The sequence below is a fragment of the Megalops cyprinoides genome, chromosome 12 (assembly GCF_013368585.1).
Source record: "Megalops cyprinoides isolate fMegCyp1 chromosome 12, fMegCyp1.pri, whole genome shotgun sequence".
NCBI lineage: Eukaryota > Metazoa > Chordata > Actinopteri > Elopiformes > Megalopidae > Megalops > Megalops cyprinoides.
In genome coordinates, this window is record NC_050594.1 from 14,728,806 (window position 1) to 14,752,320 (window position 23,515).

General features: G+C 41.7%; 2 protein-coding genes across 2 annotated transcripts; one reads left to right on the forward strand and one right to left on the reverse strand.

The window, feature by feature from the left end:
- Positions 1-645: 645 nt before the first annotated feature.
- On the forward strand, positions 646-5,220 carry LOC118786540 (nuclear GTPase SLIP-GC-like). The gene is made up of 7 exons (XM_036541640.1): positions 646-750; positions 1,723-1,886; positions 2,096-2,225; positions 2,360-2,468; positions 2,756-2,889; positions 3,423-3,513; positions 5,149-5,220. Exons 2-7 carry the CDS (start codon positions 1,840-1,842, stop codon positions 5,214-5,216), a joined length of 579 nt encoding a protein of 192 aa, XP_036397533.1. The 5' UTR covers positions 646-750; positions 1,723-1,839; the 3' UTR covers positions 5,217-5,220.
- Positions 5,221-8,276: 3,056 nt separating this feature from the next.
- grhl3 (grainyhead-like transcription factor 3) lies at positions 8,277-23,266 on the reverse strand. The gene is made up of 16 exons (XM_036543052.1): positions 23,158-23,266; positions 20,595-20,769; positions 20,306-20,370; positions 19,308-19,596; positions 18,910-18,995; positions 18,496-18,652; positions 17,637-17,748; positions 17,324-17,418; positions 15,554-15,712; positions 13,808-13,886; positions 12,810-12,949; positions 11,644-11,675; positions 11,295-11,395; positions 10,873-10,958; positions 10,683-10,747; positions 8,277-9,352 (listed from the first exon to the last, which is right to left on the reverse strand). The coding sequence occupies exons 1-16, from the start codon at positions 23,172-23,174 to the stop codon at positions 9,238-9,240; spliced, it is 1,773 nt and encodes a 590-aa protein (XP_036398945.1). The 5' UTR covers positions 23,175-23,266; the 3' UTR covers positions 8,277-9,237.
- Positions 23,267-23,515: the final 249 nt, after the last annotated feature.

Consider the following 23,515-nt stretch of genomic DNA (forward strand, 5'->3'; position numbering starts at 1 on the left):
CATGTGACTTAGTATTACAGCACAAACCTATACAAAAAACTAAATTCAAGATGATCATGAATTCATCTGGGCCAGCTATTGTGTGTAAATATAAATAATGAAAACATTGTGAGTTAGATTGCATTAACTGCAATAGTCTGTTGTGTAACTTTGTAGGTATTTAAACAACCACAACGAATATGGCATCAGGTGTTATTTTTCATAATTGTGTACTTTTACAGCCTGAAATGTTTTACAATACACTACACTACTTTTATTTTTATGTGCTAGGTGTTATGGTAGTTAATGCAAGATACAATTGCACTGTATGACTATTTTTCACTTATTATTTCCCATTGGTTACATAGAATTACAGATTTTATATGATTTATAACATGAATTGTATTGCTAAATTATTACAAATGGAGCATTTAAACAGTGTTGCTGTAGGAATACTGTATCCCAGTATTGTGCACTATATGCCGTTGATTCTGGATTATCAGTAACTCTTATAGATGGACTAATATGTATGTCATGGTGAAGTAGAACATTCAGATTAAAACTTGATTAAACTGTTCTACAACCTTTCAGAGTCAGTCCACACAATCTCGGGAATTTTTCCGACTTCTGAAGGAGCTGAACAAAGAAGGCGAGATACTGAAGAATTGTCTGAGCACATTTCACACAAAACTCCAGACTAACCTGTTGAGGGGAGTGAAGGAAGCCGAGAAACACTGCCTTGGAAATGCCACAAATAAAGCGCTGGAGCCAGTGAGTAGAAGAAGAAATTTACTAAATCAGGGTGTCAGTCAAAATCTAACAGACCTCATTCAAAACTGCGCACTCATGAAGTAGCATTTTTAAAAATCATCTGGTATTGTCACAAAGGACATGTACCCTAGCCTTGGAATATATGCTGAAAGGCATTGAAACGGTGGTCAACAACTATATTTTTAATAGCTTTCTGATGCTCAACTACAACTAATGGACAATATCCTATAATCTTAATTTTTTCCAAATATATTTAATTAATCATACATAGGGAGGTGACCTGTCAATTAAATGGCAGCACCATTTTCAATAGTAATGCTATCACCTACTAGATTATCCAGCAGTTGGCTAACTGCTAACTAGTTTAAAGTAATGGTTACTTTATGTTGCTAGTTTGTTCATCTTTTTTTAGATGACAACAAAAAAATGAAAGAGCGATTATTTGTGATCATCACCATTTTGTTGCAAGTGTGGGTAATGTTCTCTGAGAGGCTCGTAAAGATAAGCTTAAACTGGTATATCAGGAGATATGAGCGTTAGGGAGCTGGTTAGGGACAGCCTATTACATTACTGACATTAAAGGCTGCAGGGGGCCAGCTGATTAGAAAATTGCCCGTGCCATGACATGAGTAAATCAATGCCATTATTTTATATTCATAAGTAATCTCTCTGTAAGTATCTTTTTTGCTCTGTTTTTTTTTTTTTTTTAAAAAAAACATAATATAAAATAACGATTACTGTAAGCTCCCAGTCATTCTTGCAAGATGTTACAGCCAGTTTAAAAAGCCTGTAAGGCTGTAAGGCTCTGATTTTTGATTTTATAGAGGTGAGCTGTTATAATTGGCTGTATATGAGGTGAGCCAAGGCAAGGCTATTGTCTGTAATACCAGTGGCAATTTAATTGTAAGCTGCAAACATTGAACATTAATTTATCATGTCGCTTTTGTTGTTGTTTTTCTCTTCATGATAAAGATACGGAAGGATAACCGAGGCTGTCACAGGACACTCCTTGCCTTGTGCAAAGGTGATGGATATTACAGATCTAGCAGTGGAAATGTAGTTGATCTGAACTATACTCTGACAGCACCCATGTACATCAGGATGAATGAAAATAATCTCTTTCTGGCAACTTTTGGGTAAGTGACATGCTTATGTGATATTTGTGTACGTCTTGGGATCACCATGCCTCCAGTCATTCTCCAGACCAACTTTTGTGGGCCTCTCCTGACTGTAATGCACACTCAGTTGTTTAGTAAAACTGACCTAAATTGTTTGATTGCAAGAATTATTTTTGCTATAACTGCAATTTTATGAATATATCATTTTGAATTTTAAATCATTAAAGTTCTGGGAGTTCGAGGCGATCGATCAAGGGGAACTTTGACAGTTTCCAAGAGGACTTCATCAATGCTAAACTTGATGGTTACAGAGAGGAGGCAGGGATGTACCTCCGTCTGGTGTACATTAGGACAGAGGTAAGATGGTCTTTTAATCCCTCTTTTGTATCTTCTATTATGATTATACATTTCATGAATATGCACCCTAGAAGTAATGCACATTTCTAGGACCTTGTAATTTCAGTGGTTGTATCGTCTTCCATTTCCTCTAGCAAAGGAAATTACTGAAGAAGTTGGAAAGGCAAATCCTTCAAAGGAAGAAGTCCATCTATAATTCTCTCAGCGATTCAATCAGGGACACCATGAGGTTGACATATGAAGGTGGGCTTAGTCTCTTTTACAGAAAGTATGTGTTTTATTTGTTTCAATAAATTGTGTGCTTGAGTCTTGTCAACCATATGAAGGAATAGGTTCCTAAAAATGTTGCAGTTAAGTGATTATTTTAATGGCTGCATCTTAAGTAATAGATTTCTTGTACTATGTTTTGAGCTGTGCTTGGAATGAGTGTATGCAATTCAAGTCAAATTTAATACTTGGAGATAAATTCTGTAGTATTACAGTGTGATACATTTGTATGAGTAGAATCTAATGACAGAATTTATTTTCAGAATGCACTAGAATCAGTGGAAAATCTGCTTTCACTGAGATTCAAAAGAAACTGAAAACCAAAATCGAGTCTTCTAAAAACACCATGTTCAAAGAAGCCAAAGACAAGATGCTGAAACAGTTCAGTGATCTACAGGTTCGTTTTCACTTGAAATTTTAACTTTATGGGTCACATAAATGATGCCTTACCTTACAAACATACCTTTTTCATGTTTTTCTGTTTGTGTGAGTGTAATGAGCGCAAAAGAGGTCTGCAACTCTGTGAATGAGATCCAAACCCCTGTGCATTAAACACCAATGTTGTTACCAGTTGAGCTAAAGGCAATTTGTCCCAAGCTCCATAGGCAACGATGCTAGCTAGGTCACAGGAGCTGATGTCAACATTGAAACTGCTCTTCTATCTGTTACCCTGTAGGCTTGACATAGGACTCACACAAGCTGCTACTTTAAGCTCTGCTACAGAACTTATACAGTATTTATAATTAGCTTAACTTTAATGCATTCATTACACTCATGTGCTCCTGTAACTATTATGTTCCCTCCATTTCCATGAATATGTAGCATGTTGATGATAAACATTATATGAAATTATGAAAATCAGCTCAGATTTAATAGTATGGCCTTTGCAGCAGTAAATGAAAAAAAAAATGTCTCTGCCTGTACTTATAGACGTGGATTTTGGAAGAAATTGATACAAAGATGAAGTCTGCCTTGAGGGTGGCACTACAGCAGATCCCTGATGATGTCACTGATCTCCCAGGTAACCAATGGAAAACACGTTAGGACTGTAGAAAGGAAGAGTGTCCATTGTTACAATTATATCCAATATCTAATTATACCTAAAGGTGTTTTTGTAACTGATGAGTTACTCATTTACATACACCTGCATTAAATACAGCTGTATTTTTGTAAAAATGATTGAGCTCAGATTTAGAGCAGTGCACAGTGTGAAGGAGAGCCTTCACCTCCTCCTAGAGACTGAGTGTTAATTGTTTGTTAAATGTTCCAGGGACCTTTGTCATCTATACTTTTCAAACTGGCCAATAACAGATCTCATTTTACCAACTGCATCCAAAGTCACTTGTGTAACTGTTTGTGTGTGTAATTGCCTGTGTGCCTGAAACCAGCCTATTGGCTAACAAGCCACACCTACCTAATTGAAGGCTGATTAAATACAGGTGGGGCTGGAGAGAAGGGGAGAGGCTTGTTTGGTTAGGCTGTTTTTTTTTGTCTGTTTATCCCCCCTTCCTTTTCTGCTCATTTATGTGAGAACAGGGTGTGAAATACGGGGGGTCCCGGGGGGTCCGAGACCCCTTGATTGACACTTGAGACCCCTGAAAGCCTCAACAGCAAAATTTTAGGGGGTCTCTGGAACAATCTTTAAAAAATTGTCACCTGCAGTTGTCACTAGAAATGTCTTTTAACCCTTAAAGCCTGACAGATATAGCCTGCGTCCAAATTCACATTCTTCTTCTCGGTTGAATTGCTCATGCAGTAGCTAACGATTGCTAGTTGCTTGTCTATGCGATGAAGTGTTGGCAAGAAAAATAATTTTGAATTTACATCAAATTTAATCATAGTTACAATCTGCACATCCATCTCCAAACCCATTACTCTTGTTTGAATTACTCATGAACTCATTGCATAGATATGGAACACATATCACAAGAAAGAGCGGAACTGGAACTTTGTAATGATGCTAGTCACATGCATACCTAAGTAATCATATTATGAAGACAGATCAAACTTTTGCAAAGTAATATCTTTACTAATTTCTTCACCCATTTTCACACTCCTGCTTCTCGGTTGAATAAGTCACAAAGTCCCTATCGCTTCACTCCTGTAATCTGCATGGCAAACTTTATTATGAATAATCATACACAATAATCAATAATAGTCATACACGGATCCATAAGTTTTGTATGTTTGTCTGACGTTACCCAAGTTGCCAGATTGTCTATGAAACACAGTCTACACACACAATCCACATGCTACATACAATTATTTATTTACTTATTTATATATTTATTTTTAAAAAAACCTCCCGTATTTTGAAACCTAAATGTTGGCATGTATGGGTAGGGGGGACCCCCTGATTGCCACCAGGTATTTCGCACACTGTGTGAGAATGTTGGCCAGCTTCTCCGCACACAGTAAGATGGAATCTAAGCCCAAGCGTTTTTACAAAATGACTGGTTGATAATTATTATTATAATAATAAGCAATTATGAGTCCAGTTGAATTTTCCTGAAACAGTTCTTTTCTGGGGTACAATGGTGTGTCCCAGCTCAAGCACACCCCAATCACCTCTACAGGATTTTATTATATCTTATTTTGTGTAGCATCGTTTAGACCCATCCTGAGTTGCTTGTAATGGTGTGATTGTTCTTCTCAGATGTTCAGGAAGAAATTGACATGATGAAACGATGCTGCGAAGATTTGGACCTCAAGATTTTCTTTTAAGAGAGCACCACAGAGACATGGTCATTATAAAAGGGCCAGCTTCAGCGTATTGTGATAACTCTCACAAAAACACCAGAAGGACTGTCAAGTATATATATGTATACATTATACTTTGCTAATCTGTTTTGGCTTTTCCTCACTCAATTTTGTGTTTTTGGGTATTATGTATGAGGAAAAACTCTTAAAAAAGCTTGCAAGCTCAGAATCTGAACAATGTCTGGTGTGCAAAATTGCATCCCTTCTCCTGCAAGACTTTGTGATTGCTACAGGGCCTTATTAGTTTCTCTGGAAAATTACCAGTAATTTACCATTTGTCATTGAATATGTTGTTTCACATGAGACTTAAAATTAAGGAAAGTGCTTGTTTGGGCATACCAAGCATACACTAATCAAATCCCCTCATTGCGCACATATTGTGATGTCATTACACACATGCCAGGAAATGATACATTGCAATATAATTATGTATTTACCATGATTTCCTTGTGCACATCAATCCTCTGTCCAATGTAATTAGAAAGAGCCTTTTTGCTGATGAACATTTAGATTAGAATTTAAAGTTGGACAAAGTATACTTGATGTATGTCTTTGCTTTGAATAATTTACTGCAACAATGAAATAACCTTAATGTTTTGATATAATATCCATTTTATTTGTATTTTATTTGTTTTTTACTGTCTTTTTTATTCTGTTGAAATAATGAATGAAATGTATTCCTGCAACAATTTTAATATTTGTACTTTTTCTTGTTTTAATTTCTCCTTACCTGGATGGAAAAAGTTAATATAATAGCATAAGAGAATGAGAGGTTAATCAGGGTTTGATAAATGTTTTGTTTTCCACAAACAACTGCCACTGCCAAGGACCAAGAGGATGAATCTCCCTGACTGCACCTGCACAAACTATTCAGCCTGAGAACACAAGGGGCAGTAGTAGAGAATACATGCAGACATAGATTTCAAAAGTTTTATTAAAAACCGAGTGGTTGAAAATAGCTAAACATGGACATATGTGTTTGCTCTTCCTTGTTAATGAATGCACGTAACACCGTACAGTACAGCTCCTGTAACACAACAAGCTACACTTGTGTATGTAATTTTCACATGATGGTAAACAGTTCTAAAAAAGTAACACGAAATACTTTTACATGAGTATTTTAAGAAAGGTAGGCCTATGGTTTTATCGTTAGTCAAGTAATTACCAGGAGGAGTACTTTTAATTCTAATCAAGAACATTTTCTCTGACATAACAGTAGACCTACTTCTGCTTGACTAGTTTTCCAGAACTGCCGAATACCCTATGGCCAATGACCTTTTGAGAAATTAAGGCATTTCTGCTGCCTTGGCTTGTGAAGCAAGGACTGCTAACTATGTCAGTACCATGTGATCCACACCACAAAGTGTCTCTGCACTTGAGAGTGTACATTTACTAAAAGTAGTAGTAGTCAGCGATCATAATCCAAAACTGTCCCTAATAATTCAGAACTAGTTACCTGTTACCCTTGTCAGAACCAGATATCACGCAAATGGCAGCAATCAATCTTTTATATCTATCTGCGTTTTTCTTAAGACTGTATGTCTGTGGTTTAGCCACTAAGAGCTTTAAAACCTGAACTCATCTTCCTCCTTTCCTCCTCCAGGATTGCACTTTTTTATCTTGGTCATTATCTCTATTCTAGGTAAGAGAAGAATTATTATACTGTCCAACAGTAATACTACATATTTCCACTAGATGGCTCTGTATGAAACTATATAAATATACGGGAGACAAAATGCACTTTTCACAATGACTGCCACTAGATGGTAGTATTTCCATTTTTGTTTCATCTTAAAGTTTCAAAAACTGGGGAAAAAATTCATTGTCAAACAATATCTACTGTAAAATGTAATGTGGCTCTTTTTGTTCAGCAAACTGTAATGGTTTATACAAGATGAGCCACAGTATGACAGTGGAGCAGATGAGAAGACAATGAGCACGTTCCATCTTAATTAATTAATTATGTTTCTTTGACAGGCACGATGCATGTTAATCAACATTTCTACAGATGAATCTATGTAAAAATCTTAGATGTATCTGTTGTCCCTAGGAAGAGTGATTGGATTCAATGTTAATTCTGAATTCTGTCATTTCAAAGATGGCAAATGTTAGTCATTTTAATAACCTTTGAAAGTCACCTAATAAAAATCTTTGAAATGTGAAAATAGCACACAGTATCTGTTCTTGAAATACTATTATTGCATGATATGTGTTTAGTATATATATATATATATATATATATATATATATATATATATTTTGCATAATCCGTAGGTCGTTCCATTTTGGGATATACCTTAGTGATATATACCTTAGTGATGATATATATATATACGATTGGATAAGGACATTAGATAGGTTGGCCAGTGGCAAGGAAGCAGTAACACTATAGAAAACCCTGATTCATTGAGTTAATATCTGCCATATTATTTTTTACTGACTTTACACAATGCTTTGCTTTCCAAATTATCATGTAGATGAAGAAACACTTATCTTGATATATTCATATTAGAAATAGCTTGTGGATCCAACAGTCTGTCACATGTTGCATTTCAGATTCAATTCTAATGATATGCTTTCTGCTCAGTGATTTTGTGGACATGCCATTGTGTTTTTAAATGAATCTAGAACGTGAATGTGAATTCCAAATGCTGTGGTGAAACACATATGATACGACACACGATATGACAACTCCATTTAGACAGAGAAACATGCTCTCTTAAGGAAATTTTAAGTGGTCTGTTTTTTTTTTCCTTTTAGGACAAATGATCGTTTGACAATAAATGTTTTCTCAAAATTAAAGAGGTCACTTAAAAAGTCAGATCCTTCTAACATATCCTATTGCTTTATATGCTGGCTTTATCACCTATATTTACATCACTACCTGTATACAAAAAAGAACAGCTAAATAAAATGACTACAATGGACTACAGAATTTTTGTTTTATTTTTTTATTCTTAAAAAACAGGTAAACAATCAGTAAAAAATGAATAACTTTGGTAACACAATACAATAATACAGGGATACAAAGGGTTGAAATGTAACAAAATATAATTTGAAGAAAAAAAATCTTCATTTAAACTCAGCGGTGAATCTTGGAAGAGGCCCAGTTTTACCTCAGTGGTTCACTTTGTCAGTGGTTAGCATTAACTGAAAGGACTGCCACACGACATTCAGCAAGGGCACGTGGTTGTGGTTATACAACACAAGCTAGAAATGTATGGCTGCTGGACTTCACGTAAGTTTCTGTGAAGGAAGCATGCTGCAGCGTGGCCATCAGAAGGAAATGTGTGACTTTGGTCTAAAAAGCCTGTTGTCGGCTGATTTTAGATGTGAAAATGACAGGCTAGCAACAAACAATCTATCGGCAGTGTTATATCAGCAGAAATGAGATCAACACATCTCTGATGTGAGACAGTCTAAAATACAAAATTTCAGCACACAAATCACCATTCCCAACACTTTTTTCCATGATTTTTTTTTGTAAAAGAAATGAAAGGTATTGTAAGCAGCAAGAATGGCAGCAGTTTGAAAAGCAAACAACACGGTACATGCATTTCCCGCTATATTGAAATAGCAAACAGTTCACGGCAAGACTACACTTCATCCACCTCTCCTCAGGCAGATAACTCCCTGTGTTCATGATAATTATTTCTATTTACAACTCATATTTACAACATATTCATTATAATTGCTTTCACGTTATAAAATATGACCCCCCTCAAAGAAAAACAAAAACAGTATAATTAAAAAATATTAAAGGGGTTAGAAAGATATATACAATGGTTAGCATCCTTTTGAGTTTCTGGCTTTGATGGTGGAACAACAGTTTATGGTTCTGCTTTCTGCGGGTTTTGGCCTTTGGTCTGGTCCAGTTGAATATGTAGCTCTGGCGTGGCAGTGCTGTGAAAGTTCTGAAATTTGGCAATCAGCAGGGACCCCGCAGACGCTCCAGAACCACTGGGGGTCCAGTGACTACACCCCATTATAGCTCCATCAGAGTGACCTGGAAATGACCCATGACCTCTGTCATCTCTATCAGGAAGGCTGAGTGGTTGCTGTAGTGTTCGATGATGTTGTCGTCCATGTTGACGAAAATCCTGAGAGGAGATGAGCAGAGAAAGGCCGATTAGTGCTGTGCATGACTGCCGTTAATAAGCATACAGTTGAAGATAGCTGCGATCAATGGCAAGGCTGTGGGTAAAAGCAAGCAACCCCCCCCCCCGCCTCCCCCCCTCAGGAATGAAAAAGGCATGGCTGTCTTGGGTGTCACTCATTAATCACTCAGCAGAGCAGATCACGTCAGACTTTGCCACCCAAAAGACAAAATGCTCTTTATCATAACTGTGATATTTGTGTTGGGAAGGGAAGAACCTGCCTCTCCTGCTCTGGCCTGGGGAAAAGACTGACTCAAAGGAAAAAAAATGAGAAAATGTCACAGAACCTGTATGTTTCCTTCACCATGCCACCACCCCTTTCCCCCCCATCCTTGATGTGCGCTCTGAGCTATTTTAACTCCAGCCTCTCCAGCCAGGTGGTACAGGTCAACGCGACAATGCACCGCACTGAAATTTTGACCCTTTTAAATTTCCAATTCTGTTTGTACGACTGAAACAATATACTATCACTCCGAATTTTTCCACTTAAGATGTGTGGCAAAGTCGCTGTGGTCCTCTGGCTCACAAATGCCCGAGTCTAATTCACCTGCAGGCTGCCAGAAACAATGGGCGCAGTGGGATAAAATCTGCTGTTGTTTCAGTGCCTTAGAGATCGACGACAGGCTTCGGATCATCTCCGCACTGTCTCTTCATGCATGACCTGCCACCAATGGTGTGTTTGCACACCGGGCCCTCTGAAACCCCCGCTACAGCAGCGCCTCTTTCCAACTAGAACAACGTGATCTGTGAGCCTTTGCGCAACCCGAGGCTCCTCCCTCTGTCCTAATCAAAATCTCTGCCTATCAAAGCAGCTATCTCTTTTCATTGTATGGAATAAATAAACCGCAAGACTTCCTGGTGATCCAGTCCATCAGATTAGAGAAAAACAAAAAAGCAAAACAATCGTGTGACTCATCTGAGTTTTGAAATCTTTTCCTCTTTTTTTTTTTCAAAAGGTGTAATTATCACATTCCTCAAGATCCAGATCTCCTACCCACTGGTTCATCAGCTTTGCTGAGAGCTTCCTTGTTAGGTAAGGACTGAAATTTGCTTATTTGCTAACCGGTTCCTTGAAGGAGGTGCTGTTTCTGGGACATGTTTTAAATCAGGTCAAACAAAAATCCACCTATATTTCAATATCATACTCAAGATTGCTACTCATCCAGTCACAATGAAGGATGATTCTTCTAACAGCATATAGGAGCATACAGTGACCACCCACAAAAAAAGCCTGAAGGTTTGGCTGTTTTTAGACAATGTGAATTGCACTCACCCTCTTTTGCATTTCTTGTAGATTTTCCCAATTGTGTCCACTTGCAGGCCGTACTTTTCTGAAATCTGAATTTAGAAGAGGAGAGAAAGAAGAGAATTAGCTTTAGTGTCACGCCGTGCCTGGTAAGTTGAGTTTGGTGAATTTCTTCAGAAACAAGCAGGACAGCACGGAGTGGCGGGTGCACACTTACCGCCATCTTGAGCCCTTTGAGAGTCGGCGTGTTGAGCATAAGTGCGTCGAATACTTCTTCTGTTTCGGAGCGCACGTAGAGGAGCACTGGGAGAGGAAGAAGGGTGCTGGTTAGACCATGTGTGAAGCAGGAATGGAACAGAAAAGGTGTTTTTACCTGGAGAATGGACTACTGCTGTCAGGCTAATGTCTGAATACCTGGCCATTATGGTGTTATTTGTCCTTCAGTTAAAGGGCCAAAACAAATGTCAACCTCTTAAATATCTTCAGCAAAGTTGGTTGTGATGAAAAAGACCAACTTGCCTAGCTGTTGGCTTTTTACAAAAAATAATCACCAAATAACCACCAAAGGAAACACCAAATAGTTGTGTTTGCTCATGAACTACAGGTTATCCTGCTATTCTAATACGAAAGGCCCCTTACCTCGCTGTTGCTCCTCACGTCTGGGCAGCTTGCTCACTGGGGGGCTGCACTGCTCTCCATTTTCAGGATAAGGTGGGCAGCTCCTCCGTTTCAGCGAAGTCCTGCAATGAAATAAGGACCAGTCAGCACTGTTGCATTGTAAGAAGCTATTGCAGTTTTCAAAAACGACAACAGGTGTGAGCGGTTTGACTAGATTGGCTAAGCGTGACCCACAGCATTTATTAGATGCTGAATTACAGTACTATTAAGGTAAGGTGTGTTAATTGCCATTGTTTAAAAGGGCACCTGTGGATGTGATGGCAGCCCTCATATAAACAGTTAATGGTAGGGAGAATAAAGTGATTGCTACCTGTCAGACTCCTCCAGTGCGGCAGGAGACACCTATCAGAGAAAAAGAGGAGAGAGGCATGATCAGAGACAGTTCCTTTGGATCACATTGTTTCTCCACTCTGAATAACATTTTGCATTCATCCATCTACCAGATTCAAAGCCTTTTTGTGTCCCTGCACGTATTTCTGTGTATTTGAACACATTGTAACAATGAATTGGGGATAATGAGTTGTGCACCCTCTCTGTACTTGCCCAGTAATATGCTGAACTATCATGATTGCATCTTGCTGATAGGGACAGTCTCTCTGACACCTGAATTTCTGGCATAGTAAGATACACTTCACATAACCCCTCCAGGCCTTCAGCCCCCACCCCCCCCCCCCACCCCCCAACACCCAACCCAACCCAACCCCACAGAGTCCTATAGTGTCAGTACAGCAGAGATAATCGGGCCATGTGCTGGAATGCAGACCTTATCAAACAGATGAGCTGCACACACGCACCCCCCCAAACCTACAGACTGTGGGAAACTGGCCTGCCTGAACAGCACCCCTACCACCTCCACTGCGCTTTCTGTCAACATGACTGAAAAGCATCCCCTCAGCTGCACTGGGATGAAACAATGAGGGGAGGAATGAGTGTCAGGCCTCTGTGTGTGTGTGTGTGTGTGTGTGTGTGTGTGTGTGTGTGTGTGTGTACCTGTGAGTGGGTGTATCTGTGTGTGCCTGTGTGAGTGTGTGCATGAGTGAGTGTGTGTACCTGTGTGCGTGCATGTACATGTACCTCTGTGTTTATGTGTATGTTTCTGTGTGTGTGTGTGTGTGTGTGTGTGTGTGTGTGTATGTTTTAGTCTAAGCCCCTGCAGGCAGGTTAATCTGCGTGTCATTCACAGAGACGGGCCCCACTTGAGCCGAGTTTCGTGCTGAGGAAACTCAATGGCGTGCCAAACCTGCCGTGCATCACGCCCCTCTGAGCTGAGACTGCGGTTTCTCTCCCATCCCTGACACTTTCGATGTCCCATCCCCCCTTTTCCCACACATTTTTTCCCACAGTCTCTTCCCACAATTTTTTTTCCCTTTCTTTTTTCAACAGCCTGAGGCGGCAGGGATAGGGACGTGACTCAATGTAGTGGTGGAGTGAACTCCCGGGGGACGGGAGAGAGGGGGGTGTGGCTGAGGAACTTACCAGGCCGCAGCGCTGCATGTTGGAAAGGTGCATCTCGGGGATGAACAGCACAGGCTGAGTGACCAGGTCATCCAGGGTCTTGAAGTATGTGCAGTCACTTGCGATGGAGCTGGACACCACCGACTGCTTGCTGTTGGAATCTGATGGAGGGAGGAGAACGCAGTTAATACTTGTGGTCGCTCGGAGATGGCATAGCCTTAATTCTGGCTTTGGCTTTGTGCCGTGATTTGAGTGTCCTGTAATTTGGGAAGTGCACTGCATGAGGGGAGAGTGTGCAATGTGAAGTGTGTCCAGGTCTGGGAGAGGTATGAGAATTAGGTTAGGAACACAGGTTCCAATGTGACAGACGCAAAGTGAGGCTGGGATTACTTTCAGGATTAGGTTACAGTCTGGTTTCACTTGGAGGGGTACCACGGCCTGTTTAATCATGTAAAGAGCTATAAATGAGCACTAGTGACACTCATTCTGCTGGAACAGAAACTCAACATATATCCAGAGGTATTACTGGGATTTAGCACCCTTTAAACAAGATCTGTAGCCTGTTTCATCTGAGCGAATACATACTGTAAAATATTCCACAGTGTTGTCACCTTAATTTTTCTCCCAGGTTTGTAGTGCATAGTTGAACATGTGTATCCGATTAGCTGGGACTATAGGCACTTCATAGAAGGTAAGGGTCACCTGATACAGAATTCTGTAGTCTGTCCTCTGTATTTGTTGAAAAAATACTCTGCAAACGGCAATATGATTTCACTAATGATTATTCTTTCCTTATAGCTGAGATATTAGAATGATGTTCTGCTACATTTCACAAACATAACTTCCCCTCCCTCATATTCTTAAAATAATTTTGCTATATATTTTCTGAAAATGCACATATATCTTTGATTAGGAATTGTCTCTTGGCTGATGTGAACTTTAAATATTTAAAAGATGCTGCTGTTTATGGTGTGATGTTTTCAGCACTCCTGTACAAAACCAGAGGAATGTCAACTTACTGTTGAGGCTGGAGTCTGTGTTCTTGGCCCTCCTTTTGGACCTCTTCCTCTCCTCATCCCTCATCTTCCTCTCTGCACCCTGAGGGACACAAGCAACATAGGGTCAACAGTCAGACAAATGCAGAGCTGTGATTTGCCAAATAGTCAACATACATTTGTCGTACCTTTTTTCCTTTCCTCATTCTTGGTTAGTGGATAATATGTGGCTATACACACATAACGTTTAAAAACTGCACAACATTTCAACATAGGATGACAAAAGAAATGAGTGAAAAACTGAGGTATAATTTGATTGGACTTCAAGATGGTTTCCAAAGATAAGAGCAGCCAATCAAAGACTCCATGTCCTCTAGGGTAGCTTTCAGGAAGTTCACATAGTGCCGGCATGATAGTGCCTTCTGAAAGCACTGGAATCTTGGAGTATTATTGCCCTAAACGCCCCCTCATGCAATTCTCAAGTGAACGCAGAAAGTGTTTGTTCCTTTGTTTTTACCATTCCTTCTTCTCCGCTTTCAGTTCGTACCCTGAGGCCATGTCCCGGGACATTTCTGTCAAGGTTTTTATCATATTAGCTTTCTTCATGCAAATCTGCATGGGTGTTTCGTGTTTCAAGTACAGCATTCGCGGGTGGACACAACCAACAAGCAGATTTTCCTTTAGGTCAAAATCAGATTTTGCTCTGCAAAATACTTCTGTATTCTTTTCAAGTAGAAAAGGTGCAGATACATCATGTAAAATTCACATATTCCTAACTGTGACGGCTGATCCAACACTTCAGCTTCTGCTCAAGACACCAGGTCAAGCATGCCATGCTCTACTGTAATACAGCAAAAATACACAAATAAGATGGCAGTGTGCTGATTTCTGTCACGGCTGAGCCCTCATCTGTCTATTGAAAAACCAGTTTGGTGTGTGCATGCACCCTGATGCATGCTCAGTCCCCTGTGTCAAAATACCTAAAAGGCGCAGACATCCGGTCAAGATGGATAAGGTGAAACAGATGGCGAAGATTAGGGCGCCATGGCGGCAAGGCCAGCGGGAGAGCCGTGATCACCTCTGCACTGCGTTTATCTGATCACACAGAAGCAGTGAAGCGCTCTCACAGCTATACACACTCACTCTAAGATCCACATGTTTGTTTCATAGCCGTTTTCTCTCCTGTATCTCTATCCCAAATGGCCAACAGCTGTATCTGGATCTAAGACCATTCAAAGGGAAACGTTGATGTAGAGCTGGTGAAGCTGAAAGGAGTGCAGATCTTTTGTACTGGGGGTAAGGTGCAGATCAAATGGGGGCATTATTGGGGGCCAGGACAGAGTCATGCCTTGAGACTCTTCTTAGGCTGAACCTGTAATGCCCTGTCCCATAACATCCTGCCTCTCCTTCAGTGAAAAAACAAAACAACATACTGTCTGATTTGATCAAGCCACAGCCTAGTTCGTCTGTCAGCTGCTCACTATGTGTACTGGTGCCGGAAGACAGCAATGGACTCTGTATTTGTTTTTTTTTTTGTGGTTGTTGTGTAATCTAACAGCTCCGAGGTCTCACAGCGTGCCAGGTTGGAAATTGGCAGTTGTTGTATTTGGGTTTGGGTTGGGCCCATCTCAGCTTGCCAGATGGTATGCAATTCAGTGAAAATGCACCATAGACAAGAGAGTGATGCCATGTTGGGCTAACTTCATACAGGTGTGAATATGTCTGAGACACTGCCAATGGTAGGAGGACGGGGAAAAGGAGTTCACTCACCTTGTCGCAGAAAACTTTGATCTGGCAGGCGGCTCTGTGGATGAGCTTGTTGCTCCCTGTGCTGTAGTCGTATGTGTCGATTTGGAGGTTGAGAGGGAGGCCCTTCACACCCTTCTGAGAGGAAAAGTCTGTGCTCAGGGAGTTAATGCCAATGTACACCTGTAAATCAGAACAGAGAGAAAGCAGATGGTGAGATACAGCAAGAGGTGCGTGATGGGAGGTTTTGGTGTTAAAGCTGGTGAGCAAAAGTGTACAGCCATTGGATGAAAGATTCTCTGTATGTATTTAATCAGGACCTCAGAACTTTGTTTTGAGGGGATCCCTCATGATAGGTACAACAGGCATAACCTTCCCACACTGAGAGAGTGGGGTAGCGGCTGGAGTACCCATGAACCCAAGAGAACATAATATCTAGTCACCGCTGAGGCCAGGCTACATGTTACATTTTACAATGTCGCGGGTCTGTATAGGTCTGACTGCTATTACTGCACAAAGTGGCCTGCCAAAACCACACCTGCTAATTGGGCAATGAGTTTGAGTGATCCGGATGACTGTACTGGAGTTCTTTCAGATAAATGAAGATGTGCAAGTTGAGACCTGTCTGAGATCAGGAAGGGGAAGGACGAACTGGGTGGATGTTTCAAGGAAAAGCAGGGAAACTGCTTGACACCTATACGATTATGAAAGTGCTTGGTTTCTCATGTGTTACCTAATATTTTGCATTCTCTGTTCATTCAAAAAGACCAAAGATATTGTGGCAGTTATATCCACTGTGCATTAATGGAAGAATCCCCCACAAAAGGACAGTTTGTCTGGACAGTGTTCTGATACTTTCTACTTTGTTTGGAAAAATAAAGCTCTATATTCAACATAAGAAATAGAATGGAACAGGGAGACCAGTGAATTGAATGGAATAAGAGAAGGGGAAACAGAATGGAATGGGAGAAGTTGGTGAAAGAAGACTAGGAAAAGACTAGGAAATACAATGGTACAGGAGACTGGGGAACAGAATGGAATAGGAGAAGGGAAAACGGAATGGAACAGCGGACTAGGAAATAAAATGGAATAGAAGACTGTGGAATAAAATGGAAGAGAAGGGGGGGGCAGAATGGAACAGGAGGATGTAGAATGCAGTCACAAGTGTTTCTCGTTAAAGTTTCACAACAGCTCTCCCCTGTCCCCTCTCAGGCTCTGCATCCTGTGTCATGAGGGCAACGTTCCGTGTGAGAAAAAGCTGGTCTGCAGCCAAGGAGTGGCTTCCTGCTCTTTTTCACTGTCATAATATGTGAGGCAGGTACCTTCAGTGAAAATGGAGCATGAATTCTCCATCTCTCTTTTCATCTCTCTCTCTCTGTCACTCCTCTGATCCCGCCCCCCTGTTTTTTCCACCTGCTCTGAGTTTCGCTGCCCCACCCCTGAGAGGCCCGAGGCAAGAGCTGCAGATCAGATTGAGCTCTGTGGTGACAGGTGCCCTGGGGTGACTGCATGCCTGGCATTCTTCCGGCCTGCTGACAGCCCAGGCTCTCCCAGCTATGATTATGCCATCATCGGCCAGTTTCAGGGAAATGCAGCACTTTGCCAGGTCATGAGAGGGTTTGCAAGAACAAAGTGCTGGAGCTGCGTGACACACAAAAGCTTCTTAACTGCAGAGTTCTGTATGTGTGTGTGTGTGTGTGTGTGTGTGTGTGTGTGTATTTGTGTTTGTCTACTAAAACATAGGCCCCGCCCACTTTTCTCCCATTGGTGCATAATGACCATCCATGATCTCACCTTGGCCTCCTCATTGGTGTTCCAGATGAAGGACAGCGCGTTGAAGGCCACTTCCTCCACATTGCTGATGCCACTGAAAACCTCTTTATAGTCCGCTGGAAGAAAGACGAAGAGAGACCGGGTGATTAAAAGAAAATGAAATAAAACTGGCCCATTGATGGAGCGAGTAATCTACAGTTTTATTCAGATGATCCAAAAAACAAAACAGTACTGGCAGAGATTTGTGATTAAAAAGCTCCTGTTTTTGGTCAGGGAGGTTCTGCAACTCTGGTGCATTTAAATCAAAGCTGCAATGAAAGCACACCATACGTACCAATGTCAATGACCCTCTGCTTAACGGTTGGCTGTCGTGCGTGCCAGTGATTCCAGCATTTCAGCTGCATCTCTGCGTTCTTGTCATTCTCAAAGACTGCCATGATGACCGTCTGGAGATTGGAGATGGAGAGAGAGAGAAAGAGGGATAGGGAAGAGAAGCGAGATGTTTAATTTTTTTTTTTGTACCGGAGCGATTTTTCTTGCTTTGAGTGAGGTGAACTATAAGTCACATTCACTTGTCAGTGTGGCATTAATCACTCTAATTCCCCTTCTGTTTGGTTCTTAGCTGTTGTCAGGTTTGTGTGTATTCTCTCTCTTTGCCTCACAAAGAAGGGCTGTCACAGCCAGCCAGTGGCACACCTTCCTTCCCTCCCTGTCAGCGTTAGTCAGAAAAACTGGATCGCAGGGTGACTGTGGCCCGTGACATGCAAAAAATAACAAAAAAATGGCCTGGAACGATACTTGGACTCAATCCTAAAAGCTCACTCAAGGACATGAACACCCAAGGAGAGAAAAGAGAGACAGACAAGGAGAGAGAAAAGGGATCTTCCATTTCCACCCAGACCCCAAAGACCTTTTGTGTCAAGACAGGTGAGCAGGTCTCGATACATTATCTGCTTCCCGCCAGCGGTCACACCCTGGGGTCATGTCTGTGTTTTAACAGGCCCTGGAATTACCAGCAAGAACCATTGTAATATGGTGTGGTGTTGTGTGTGATATTCAGTGGGCCGTGAGTGGAGCCGTCAGCACTGAATGTAATTTCAGTAGGATCTGTTTTGGGGTTGTGAAGAGAGGAGTGGGCACAGGTGGGGTTCCCAGGGTGAGGACATTCAATGGCATCGCACCAGCAGACCCACCTTGACTTTGCTGGAGGAGAGGCCTGCTGCACTGTCCATGCTAACCCCATGGAGGGTGATGGGGTAGAACTGGCCCTTGTTGAGGTAGACCATGGGCATATCAGTGCTCTTGTGCTGGGAAGCTTGAGGAGCCCCCAGGACAAACTGAAAGTCATTCCTGGAGAGAATAGAAAGAAAGGTGTGTCAGTCCATCAGCCAGCAACACTGACCCCTCTGCAACAAGTGTACCTCATGAATAACCCGGGCAGGAGTTACAGTGTGCATAAGTTACTTTTTCATTATGTTCATACTGATCCTACTATAAATGTAACCTACCCAGGTGTGCAAAAAACCTTCTTTTTTAGAATAACCCAGGTTAACTTATTGTTTGGTGTCCTGAAACAGTGTTCATTAATGATATCAGGAATCACATACCTGTATCTGTCTGGAGGGGAGTTACTGTAGGAGTCAGAATACCCTGGACTGGTCTGCTCCACAAAGGTGTCAGTGTAGGTCAAAGCCTGTATGAGAAACAATGAGACTGTTATGAGGAGGGGAGAGAGAGAGAGGAAGAAAGACAGCAGCATCCAAAGACGTCCAAGGAGCACCACCGTCAACAGTTTCACTATCTATATTTGGACTGGTGAGGGAATCTGTGTCTGGGAAAACTGAAAGGGTTCAATCACGGTCTCATTTACCTTTATGAGTCTGACATGATGTATTCAGTGAGGAAAACCAAGTCGGTTGTGGTTAGCCGATGGTTAACAGGTGGTCAGTGTGTGTTGTCAGTGTGTGGTGAATGTGCGGTTAATGAGCTGTCAGAGCGAACATACCTCAGGAGTGGCCTCCATGTAGGCGCTGTCAGTTGACCACTTCTGCTGTGGTGGTGGAGACAGGATATCAAAGAGGGTGTTGATGGCATGCTTGTCATAGGTCTCGCTGCCGGGCACGATGAAGTCGTCCTGGTGAGAGATGTGCTTTGATGGGCAAAGGGGTGCCAGTTTCTTGTTCAGGTCCAGCGCCTCCTGCTGTTGGGCTGCGGAAATGCTCTCGGACAGCAGCTTCATGATGTGGGTGGGGCTCTCCAGGGCAGCCACGTCTGGGGAGGTGCTGTTCAAATTCCTGAAGGAGACATACTGGCTTCAGCCGTTTTGCAAGACTAATGCTAAATACTACCTGTGTCACCGTGAAAATCACGGGGCTCATCATTACAAAAACCTCTGCACAATCACTTCTGCTTGGTGACAAGCATTTGAACAAATGTTTGCTTTAAGAAGCTAAGCATGTGTGCACTGTGAAAGCAGTTGTGGATTTTGCTGGCTGCTACTGAACCTTCGAGAACCTGTGAGGGTAGGTTTTATGGTCTAATCCCATCTGCTCTATTTCCGTCTCTTTGTGGGTTGTATTTAAGCAAAAGTGGCGTGCCCAACGAAGGGCCATTCTTCACAGAACAAAGGTCCCTCACTCAGAACTGGGTGATTTCTTTAGTGAGTCACAGTATTAGCTGTGAGACGAGGTGTACCAGTATCTAATCCCTCTGCTCTGGTTTAAGGTTTGGATTGTTCCTATCACCTGGCTGTGACCTCTGTAAAACCCTTCCTTTCTACAGCTCAATTCAAAAACAGAAGAGGGAGTCTGTCACGTCTAGGCCACTAATTCATGCACACGTAGGCGCACACACACACACCTTTCCTGTGTTGCAAGGCCTGACAATTGTCTCTTGAGAAGTATCTCCCACCCCACATTTCAACACATGCAACTCATCTCATGAGTCTTTTCAGAGAGAAGCTCATCTGACCCTAGTGTCTGAAACAAATAGGGTAACTCTTACCTCTCCAAAGGCTTGTATATACTGTTGCTACGGCTGCAGGGCAGCATCTTCTGCTCTTTTGGGGTCTGAAATAAAAACAAAACAATGTCATTATATATTTTTATCTTGTTCATCACTAAGGTGCAGCATTTAAAAGCATTACGGGTTTTCTGATTTTTGATTCCCTCCGGAAAATGTACTACTGTATGCTCCATGTTCAGTGCTTTATGACAATTCTGTATGTAAAAATGCATTATTATCAAAACAGTCTGATTGACTTATTGATTGGTGTCATAGGGCACATTATTACCTTGAAGGGGTCACAGAGGAAAGCGAATGCTGTGTCATCGTCACTGTTCAGCCTGGTTCTGGTCCGGTCGGGTTCTGGCAGAGGCGTGTCTGTGTATGGCTTCCAGGAATCCATGATATAATTATCGTAGTATCGCTGGCAGTTAAAGCTCTCGTTCTGCAGAACCATCAGAGACCTGTCGGGGTGGGAGAGGCCAGTCATAGGAAAATCAATGCAGATGTGCATACCTCTAACACAAGTCTAAAATTCATAGGTTAGATTTTTCTATGCAATTCAAATATTTAGATTGGAGGACAGCAAAGATATTGCAACTTGATAAAGGAACCAAAAAGGTATAGCTACTGCTTGGATAAGGACATTTAAAAATATTTTGTTTTCTCTCTGTGACAGACATCACTGTTTTACAAGAGCTGTATATCTTTCAGAGCTGTAGATTACTGTTACAGTTCAGCCAAGCGTGGTGTCAAAAAAAACTACTGTAAATCCTCTGCTCTACTGTGGTGTATTATTCTAACCTGACTCAACTGAGCATTACAATAGTGCAGCCACCTTCAGAAAATTAAAAAAAAGGACCTTGTATGATATGTGGAGTTTCATTTTAATAACATACTTTCTGCACTGTAGATATTTGCCTGAGGCTATGATGGTTTCGATTGCAAAACCACAACTTAATAAGGCAGAAGTCATTCTACATTGGAGCTGGGGCAGTTTAATGGCTGCGCAAGCGACACGCCACACACCCACACACTGCCACACTTGCACACGTACACACACGCAAGCACACGCCTAACAGTGATTTAATCACTTTTTCTGTCAGTGTCCTGTGGTTGTCCCACCTCAGGACGTTAGCAAAGATTTAATAAGGAAGAATTCTGGAAAGTTTTGGAATCTACTATATGGCCATCATTTTCAAGGATTTGCAGAAGGCTCTGCTTATTATTGATTGGGGCTTTCACACAAAAGTTTAAACTCTCAGCACAGTCTACCTCTCCTTAAATTCAACAACAGCAATGAAATGCTTATTGAAATTATATAATTTAAAAGCTGTCAGCTAATAAAATATGGACCAAAACCTCCCTCTTTGTCTCGGATTCATTTTGGTGTGAAAGACCTGAAGAACCATCTTTAAACTACAAGAGCCTGGGGTTTCATTATTGTCAAAAGAGTGCAAACCAAACAGGATCTGGCATCAGTTTCCTCTAGGCTGGGGCACAAAGCACCAGAGTGGGATTTGTTTAGGCATTTCTGAGCTACTGAGGGAAGACCCCCGCTTTTCCCAGGTGAGTTTGCCCAGTAAAGACAAAGAGCAAATAAACCAGGTTTACCCACCACTACTACATAATCAAATGTGCTGACATCGGAAGGAGACGCACTGACACAATAAGGACCTGGAGGAAAAGTGGTGCCAGGTTTTCCCAGCATATCCTTGCTATTCTCCCCTGCAGTTTCCCACGTCTGGAAGCACACAGAGCCATGCTGAATCTCAGCTCCCCTAACACTCACACATGCTCTCCCTCCATCAGGCACAGACAGCACACCTGTTAGGATGCACCTGTAACACCTGCTGGAGTGTGAGCGGCATTCCAGCACAGGTGCCTTCAACAGTCTGCACTACAGGATATACCATCAACAAAACACCACAATGGGTGTTTTAGCTTTCAAACAGGGTGCTTTAACAACAATTTGTAGTATCTCCGCTTATATCAACAATTTATTGATAACTCTGTATCATTGCGTGCAAAGCCAACATTTGTAATGAGTGTCTGACTGTATACTATGCATTATGTGTAGTCATTTTTTAAGATAACCCCACTGCCATGGGAGACAGCAACATGAGTAAGAGTGGAGTTGAATGAATAGGTGCTTCCCAACATAGTGGGATTCTCATTTCCTGTTCCTCATTGTACAGAGATCCCCCCAAGGACAACATCAACACGACCCTCATCGCAAACACTGAAACCCGGGCTGCCTTCCCACCTCCTTGCTGCCCTCTCACTCTCACTGCATTTGAGGATCACCTTTCTCTATGAAAGAGCATCCTACTTTATTTTCCCATAACAAAAAAGGGAATGTTTCTAAGGAGGGGGGGGGGGTCTCTGAGTTCAGTACAGCAGTGGAACAGAGAAGACCCACGTCTCTCATGTTCCATAGACAGACCAAGACACACCTTGCTCATCTCTCTTAACCGCTGCGCTAATGTACTGCTCTAGAAGGATACTCCACCAGCAAGACATTTTGAACAAAATGACCCAGTTTCATCTTTCACCATAACCCAGAGGCTGACTGAAAAATGTTTTCCTTACCCTTAGTTGAGTATTTCTCACTGACACGCTTCACAGAAACACAGCGGGAAGATAGATGAGGTGTACATACAGTTTACATTATAAACTGTACCCACACGACACTGACAAATGACTGACTTAGCTTCAATATACCAAAGAAAGTGCAGGAATGAAAAAATACTATTTTAACAGCTCAATCCTCCAACCAACCGACTGGCCCTAGTTAATAAAAACACAAAATACAGAATCATTGTAGAAAAAAAAATAACATTGTTACTTACTCAAACTCTTTGGTCATGACTCCTTGAGCAAACAGCAGGGATAAACTCCTTTAGACAGTGTTTGTGTGTGTTGAGCTGTCTGTCTAGCAGAGAGAAACAGTCATGTCTTGGGGAGAGGAAAAGTTTGATTTCTGCCAGCTGAGGTGTCTCACCTTTATTTTGCTCTGACAGGTAGTTTCCCTCACTAGCTCCTGATTGGCTAAGAGCCTAGAGACAGGTGTTTGATAGGACAGGTGTAACACCCTTAACTCTTTCAGGAGTTTCAAGGATGGGGGCCAATCCCAGGGAAACTACTGGATCAGGGTGGGGTGTAGGAGGGGGCAGGGGGGGTTCACTTTGCAAGATAATCCAGGGTAGT

Coding starts and splice junctions, on each gene's coding strand:
- grhl3 (XM_036543052.1), bottom strand. Junction 18,996..19,307: donor ACATGGAGGCCACTCCTGAG/GTATGTTCGCTC, acceptor TTTCTCATACAG/GCTTTGACCTACACTGACAC. Junction 18,653..18,909: donor TCCCCTCCAGACAGATACAG/GTATGTGATTCC, acceptor TATTCTCTCCAG/GAATGACTTTCAGTTTGTCC.
- LOC118786540 (XM_036541640.1), top strand. CDS start 1,840: ATGTACATCAGGATGAATGAAAATAATCTCTTTCTGGCAACTTTTGG. Junction 1,887..2,095: donor CTCTTTCTGGCAACTTTTGG/GTAAGTGACATG, acceptor AAATCATTAAAG/TTCTGGGAGTTCGAGGCGAT. Junction 2,226..2,359: donor TGGTGTACATTAGGACAGAG/GTAAGATGGTCT, acceptor CATTTCCTCTAG/CAAAGGAAATTACTGAAGAA.